Consider the following 8248-nt stretch of genomic DNA (forward strand, 5'->3'; position numbering starts at 1 on the left):
GGGGGGCGGGGCAGCGACTGGATCGGAGCGTTTTGATTGGTGGTTGGATTTTTTTCCTTCCCTCCCTCGTGTGCGAAGTGCAGCGCTCAGTCCCCCAGGATGACGGTCACAAAGCTAGCCACGTCGGTGTCTTTGGCCTCGTGGGCGGTGAAGAAGGGATGTTGCTGCAAAGAGACGGACACCGGGTCAGAACCATCAGAACATGACAAGACAACAAACACCGGGTCAGAACATGACGAGACAACACACACTGGGTCAGAACATGACGAGACAACAAACACCGGGTCAGAACCATCAGAACATGACGAGACAAACATCAGGCAAGTATTTGCTGCATCTATCTAGTCATGTTGTTTTGTTTCATGGTAGTTTTGCATCAGTTTGGTTATATGAGGGCGGCACGGTGGAGCAGTGGTAGAGCTGTTGCCTCTTAGCGAGAAGGTCACTGGTTCAAATCCCAGCCGGGGACCTTTCTGGGTGGAGTTTGCATGTTCTCTCCATGCATGCATGGGTTTTCTCCAGGTACTCCAGTTTCCTCCCACAGACTAAAAACATGCATGTTAGACTGATGGTAACTCTAAATTGTCCCTAGGTGAGAGAGTGAATGGTTGTTTGTCTCATTTGTCTCTATGTGTCCCTGTGATGGACTGGAGACCTGTCCAGGTGTCCCTGTGATGGACTGGAGACCTGTCCAGGTGTCCCTCGCCTCTCATACAGTGACTGCTGGATATGGGCACCACTGACCCAAAATAAATAAGTGGTAAAGATTATGAATGGATGGATGATGGGTGTTTATCTGAGACTGTGTAGTATTTTTATGGCCCACGAGGCGTGTCGTTGACGTGTTTTGCCCTTTCTGGCTGTGGTCGTGCTCCCTGCAGCCTCCGTGTGTTCATCTGTCTCTGCTGCGCTGTCTGTGTTCTTTGTTCAGACAGGAAGTGAACGACCGCCACCGTTTGGTGCTGTGTGTTGTTCACCAGACATCCTCTCAGAAAAGTCCTCAGCTGGACAGTGACGGTGTGAGAGCGCCCCCCTGTGCCTGAAAGACAACACTGCAAGCCGTCTGTTTCAAATGGAGGAGGACTCACCTTCAGTTCTGCGTAGGTCGGCCGCTCTTTGGCGATTTTCTTTAAGCTGCAGAACAAAACATGAAATTAAAGTTCTGACCCACAGGAACAGAACCATCAGTGTGACTGACACGTTAACATCTGGGTGGTTCTCTTTTTGTAAGAACCCGTTTCCTGTTCAGCGTTTGGAACAAGACGAGGCAGAACTCTTCCTCAACATGTTCGTCCCGTGACGGTAAATCAAACAGGCCTGCGGGGCTGCTGGTGTCATCACTGAACTCGGACACAACCGGACTTTTAAAGAGTTTAAACTGTTTTGCCATTAGTCGTAAACCCAGGATGTTCTAACAGAACTTATTCCACGGTGTGACGCAGCGAAACGAGACCTGTAGACGAATGTCAGAATGATGAGAAAACATTTTTAAAGGTGTCGATGCATCAGATCTAAGCACCAGTAGCTATGTTTACATGCGCACATTTTATTGACCAGATTGAAATGTTTTCAGATTAAATAATTCAAATGTATTGTTTACATGGGCACAATCTGTTCACGACGAGTGTTTACCTGCAGCGGGCTTTGTTCTGAACAGCAGTACTGACATACGCAGAGTGGTAAACTCTCCTTAAAAAAACCACCGAAGAAGAAGTTCTACTTCCGGTTTACTTCTGTGATGAATGTAAACAAAGCTGAGCACCCAAAATGGATCCGCGACAGGTTTTTAATGCCCTTCCCACACTCTTGCAATATTCTAAATAATGTTTCTAAACCCTAAACGCTCTAAAAGACACAGAATGTCATGATTTCAGCTCCCTGCCTCCTCCGCTCTTTGACACCTGCAAGCGCTCTTGGCCACGCCCACTTCTTCGCTCTGCAAGGAGAACAGCTGATCAGCAGCAGCAGGAAGCTTTTTCTGCATCTCTGGGCTGCACAGATGTGCAGCAGGTGCCAAATAAATTTAAAATAATTTATTTTAAATAAAAATCCATGCCGATCGTGCGGCTCATCCATCAATCAGCCAATTGTGTCTTATTTTGAAAAACCGCGATCAAGCGAGTACGTGATAAACGAGCCGTGATGTAGCGAGGGACTACTGTACAGTTGTTACATGACTGATATTGAATTAGTTTTAATCCTGCCCCCTCCTATCTCACTGATCTGCTGCAGCCACATGTCCCACAGCGCTCTCTGAGGTCAGCAGACCAGATGATTTTACTGGTTCCAGACACTCGTTTTAAGCTCACAGCTGACAGAACCTTCTCTGCTGCAAGTCTTGTTTAAAAAGTCACTTTTATTCCCGGGTTTTTGACACTGTGTGAGTTGATGTTAACTTGACTATAATGTTAGTCATTTAGTTCTTATCTTTACTCTGTGGATGTATGGATTTATCCTGTGTCCTTGTTTTGTTTCAGCTCTTGGGTCGGCCTTGCTGCTGGTTGAAGAGCTTCATAAATAAAGTGTTATGGTATATCTGACCGTTTCACACTGTTGGAAGATTTGACTTCAGAATCTTTAGTGTCTTTCACCGACATAAGATCAAATTCCTCCAGAGTGCACATCAGAACTCCTGTTGACCTCCACCGTATCTGCAGCTCAGGGTTTCTCTTCAGAACTTGTTGGACCTCCAACATTAAACAGTTCAGAACTCTTCATCAAATCACATCTCTGTCATCTTCAAACCTCATCTGATGAATCTGGGTATTTTGGTCAAATTTTCCAACCTTGCGCTCATTTTTAAACGCTCGACCTTCAGGTTCCTCTAAGATCCGTGGGCTCAGACATGGAGGCCCGTTGGCTTCCTTTTGGTTTAACCTCCTTGGAAACAGCTTCATCAATAGGAGGGATGAACGTGTGGGACTTTGTGCTGCTGAAGGTCCGTCTGTGCACGTGCAAATAAACCTGGTACCAAATAAACGTCTACAGTATTTGTTAATACTCAACATTATCTCAACACGAACAATAAATCAAACGACAAGCTTCTGAAACTAACATCCTGCTCTGTGCATCAGAGTGCAGTCAGGGAGTGACAGACACAGGTGTGTGGTTACCGTGGTGACCAAACAAAGTCACCGGCAGCAGCTTTAACGTTTCTTTTGCTCTTTGTGCTCCTTACTCTTCCTCTAAAGTTTAAACATAAAACTGCCGGACATTTTGTAATCCCATTATCGCAACAGGAAGTCCCGTTTTATAATTTTATGATTACAGTTTGAGGCAGGAGCTCCTCATGTACGTCCAGAAATGACTGATCACAGTTTGACTCGATGTTAGAACATCCTGCTTCCCTCAGAAAACATCCGGTAAAATCCGGTCCGACCGCAGGTTTGTCTTTAATTAAGGGCCGCCTCGCTGCTCTTCCTTCCCTCGTCATTAAGACCTGCAGGTGTAACTAGGCAACAGAGACAGGAGGAAACTAAACCAGCAGGAGGACGAGGGGGACGTCAGGTAGAAATGGACACCAGGTGGACGTGATCAAAGATGGACGCACCGCGTTTGGACCAGTCTGACTTCATGTGACTCAGTTTAAAAGCAGCGTTTTAATTTTCTTTACACAATCCTTTCCTTTAATCTCAGTTTAATCCAATTTAGGCGTTTGATCAGGAACACCATAACAAGCGTTGACGTGCGCGCTCCTGCTGGACCTGTCTCTGTCGTGGTTCGGGTGTTTTCTGAGAGGAGCTTCAAGCCGTGACAAGGTGCCGTACAAACACGTACCACTGAGAGGTGAAGTCCACAAACTCCGGGGAGAACTGGTCTGCAGGAAGCTGGGGCGAAGGTTCTTCCACCACCTGCTTCAGCTGCTGAAAGGGCGTTCCCCACGTGTCGTACGGGAAGCGCAGGATGGCGAGCTCGATCTGAGGCCGCAGGAACGGCGTGGTTTCAACACGGACAGGAAACGAAGGAAACAACTGTCAGGTCAGGCAGCAAGAGTTCGGCGAACGGCTCGTTAAACGCCCGTCAACAAACTGTTACACAGAAATCCACTGCCTGGACAAGATAAGGCCCGGCATAACTTTGACCTTGATTTGTGACCTTGACCTTGGAGCTGGAGTGATGAACGTGTACGTGACACTCTGTCTAGTTATGACGCAGAAGTGCATGAAGGTTCGTTAAATTATCTTGAGCAGATCAGATGTTATGGGCGGGACAAGAGAAAGTTTATGGACGGAGAAAATACCATAATAATAATAAGATAATAATAATAATAATAATGACAATAACATAATAATGATGATAATAATAATAATAATAATAACATAATGATAATAATAATGATGATGATGATGATGATAATAATAATAATGATGATAATGATAATAATAATAATGATGATAATGATAATAATAATAATGATGATAATAATTATAATAATGATCATGATAATAATAATGATGATAATAATAATGATAATGGTGATAATAATGATAATAATGATATAATAATAATAATAATGATAATAATAATGACGATGATAATAATAATGATGATAATGATGACAATAATTATAATAATAATGACAATAATAATAATAATTATATGATAATAATAATAATAATAATGATGACGATGATGATGATTATGATGATGATAATAATAATGATGATAATGATGACAATAATAATGATAATAATAATGATGATCATGATGACAATAATTATAATAATAATAATAATGACAATAATAATGATAATGGTGATAATAATAATAATTATAATAATTATATGATAATAATAATGATGATGATGATGATGATAATAATAATGATGATAATGATGACAATAATAGTAATAATAATGATGATTACAATAATTATAATAATGATAATAATAATGACAATAATAATGATAATAATTATAATAATTATATGATAATAATAATAATTATTATTATTATTATGATGATGATGATGATGATGATGATGATGATGATTATGATAATAATAATGATGATAATGATGACAATAATAATAATAATGATAATAATAATGATGACAATAATTATAATAAAGATAATAATAATGACAATAGTAATGCACGTGCACCTTCGACGGGCACATAAAAAGTATCTAGCAGCTCCTGACTCCACTTTGTGTCCATCTCTACTGTTTTGTTTGCTGCGGATGAATAAAAGCATTTGATGAAGGCGAGGCGCTCTTACCATGGTGATCCCTAAACTCCAGATGTCAGACTTCACGTTGTAGCCTTTCTGGTTGGTTTCTGGGTTGATCCTCTCCGGCTGAGGAAGGAAACAGGTAACACGGTGATGATGTCACTTCAACCAGCCAATCAGCAGCTGCGCAGACTGAACGCACCTCATCAAGCGCGGCTCACGACGGTAACGAGAGACTTGAGAAGTAAAAAGCTTTTAGTGCTAAAAACTGAAATCGCTCTTCTGTTCCTGCTGATTATTAATAATTCCAGATCTTGTATTTGTTTTACAATGAATGAACATTAAAGCATCTACATGTTTTCTTTTAAATTAAAGTTCAAAACAAGAAGTTCCTTCCTGTTTTCTTTGGGAGACAGCTGGATTTCAACTCCCTGCAGACTCATGCTGGGTCACGGCAGGTCTCTGGTCTCTGGTCCTTGGTCTGGCACAGACAAACTCAACAGGTTTTGATTTAAAAACATGTTTTTAAAACCTGAAATAATCCGTCTACTTCCTGTATGTTTGTAACAAACGGTGACAAGCATGATGGGATTCAAATAAGTTCTTAAACTGAGCCCAAACTCTTTAAATGCAACAGTCAGTGAGGCTGCACTGAAGGTTAAAGGTCAAATCTAGAACAGGTTTCTGACAACACATTCACTAATTTACCATCTTTAAAGAGAACTTTCAGCTATTTCTCAACTCATGACACTAACCCAACGACAAAAGGACAATAATATACTTTTCATGTGTCTGTTGAACCACTGGGTGGATTTTAATGAACCACTCAAACAGTAGTCACTGGATATACAGCTGGTCGACAGAGACGAGCAGATTCAATATGGCTGCCACAGCCAACAGACCTCAGGAAACACTAAAGTGGCTACAACTCCGTCAGCTTCACAGCTACTGAGCTAAAGTTTGGTGTGGTAGTAGCCGAGAGTCGTCTCCAACAGATACTCTGAGAAGTAACGCTTCATTATTTCACAACGTTACAAGAGATTGGACCCAAATGGAATGAATGTTTCAGTCTTTCTCCCTCCTTAGATGCATTAATCTGTCCTCCAGCTCTAATGTTAAAAATCTTGGTGTTATTTTTGATCAGGACATGTCTTTTATCCCCCACATTAAAAACGTTACTAGAACCTCCTTCTTCCACCTGCGTAATATCACTAACATTAGAAACATCTGATCTAAAGATGATGCAGAAAAACTGGTCCATGCATTTGTCACGTCTAGACTGGACTATTGCAATGGTTTATTATCTGGGTGTCCAAATACTTCTTTAAAACGTCTTCAGTTGATCCAACATGCTGCTGCCAGAGTCTTAACTGGAGTTACTGGGAGAGATCATCTCTCTCCAGTTTTAGCTTCTCTCCATTGGCTCTCTGTCAAATCCAGAATAGAATTCAAAATCTTACTTCTAACCTACAAAGCTCTCAACAACCTAGCTCCATCTTATATTACAGATCTTATTGTTCCATATTTTACTAACAGAGCACTTCACTCTCAGACTGCAGGTTTACTTGTGGTTCCTAGAGTTTCCAGCAGCAGAATGGGAGGAAGATCTTTCAGTTCTCAGGCTCCTCTCTTGTGGAACCAACTTCCAGTTTCTGTCCGTGAGGCTGACACATTGTCCAGTTTGAAGACTGGGATTAAGACTTTCCTTTTTGATAAATCCTATAGTTAGAGTCGGCTTGTTATGCTGCTATAGACTTAGACTACTAGAGGACAAACTGACCTCATTTCCTTAAATTAATTGTTAAAACTGAATAATTTTCATTTGATACTATTTCTAGCTTAACATGTGATTCTTGACCTGCCATTGTGTATCTATTCCTACCAAACCCAGCCGGTGGAAGCAGATGGTCCTCTTGTCCTGATCCTGGTTCTGCTAAAGGTTTCTTCCTCATGAGGGAGTTTTTCTTTCCACTGTCGCCTTCATGCTTGTTCAAGATGAGAGTTCTGTGATGGAGTTAAACTCAAAGCTGCTCCTCAGATAAATAATGTTCAATTATTATTTTATAGATGAATGTTTCTGTTCAATTATTATTTTATAGATGAATGTTTCTGATCAATTATTATTTTATATATGAATGTTTCTGTTCAGAGCCTGAGACGACTTCTGTTGTGACTTGGAGCTTTAGAAATAAACTGAACTGAATTGATAAAACACGCTAAATCAATACAAAAATCAATGTGAGCGTTGGCGGGCTCTTTGTGACGGGGCCGTGAGGCTCTGCAGCTAAAGCTGAAAAGTTTAGAGGTTAAAACCTTTGTTAGCAGCTCTGGTTCTGCTTACCGCCATGTAGGGTTTGCAGCCAGCATCCATTGTTTTCGCCACAGAGTCCACCAGGTAGCCGCTGATGCCGAAGTCGCACATCTTCACCTGGCCCTGAGTGTTGATCAGCACGTTGGAGGGCTTCACATCTGGACAAACCACAGAGCAAACAGCAAAAAGTTAGCTTGGCTTAAACGAGCGCCTCGAGTTTCACTAAAAGATCATCGAACAGGACCACCGGACATCCTGGAAAAAAGTGGACATTAGTGTTTTTCTGCCGGAGCATCCCACTGTGCTTCATGTTGGCAGGAGACGTTAATAAAACGCCATCAGACGCCGTGCGGAGGCTTTCTGTGGTTGTTCCATGACAGATGCAAAGAACCAGCTGATGTGCCCCGTCTCTGAGGGATTTGAATGTTTGTAGCTTTCAAGATGAGTGTTTTTCTGAACTGGACTTGAAGTAGACCTAAATGTTTTTGGTGCAACAGGTTCAAGTGGGGCGGAGTTACACTGTGGAGAAGAACAGGTGTTTAATTCTTGTCTGAGGCGGCGCAGAGTGACGGATCCTGGAGTGAGGAGGGAGACATTTACCCACCACCAGGTGCAGTGGAGGAGCCGGGGGGTGGCCACTGGTGGCCTTGGCCCCATAGATTTATCCTCAATCACCCCAGTCATTTGAGGAAACTAAACTTTTAAGTAATATAAAAACTAGAAAGCAAAGTTTTCTTAAATAATAGTGGTGGCTGGTTTACATAT

The 8248-nt window shown here is 41.8% G+C and overlaps 1 protein-coding gene across 1 annotated transcript in view; it reads right to left on the reverse strand.

The window, feature by feature from the left end:
• The window catches only part of map2k6 (mitogen-activated protein kinase kinase 6), a gene marked incomplete at its 5' end in the record, with an annotated part of 174601 nt that overhangs the window by 375 nt on the left and 165978 nt on the right, over window positions 1-8248 (reverse strand). Inside the window, 5 exon segments of the mRNA XM_037691689.1 lie at window positions 1-164; window positions 1089-1134; window positions 3778-3917; window positions 5221-5298; window positions 7514-7641. Coding sequence (XP_037547617.1) covers window positions 87-164; window positions 1089-1134; window positions 3778-3917; window positions 5221-5298; window positions 7514-7641 — 470 coding nt within the window.

This window comes from Nematolebias whitei, chromosome 17, assembly GCF_014905685.2.
Source record: "Nematolebias whitei isolate Nwh7 chromosome 17, NemWhi1, whole genome shotgun sequence".
NCBI lineage: Eukaryota > Metazoa > Chordata > Actinopteri > Cyprinodontiformes > Rivulidae > Nematolebias > Nematolebias whitei.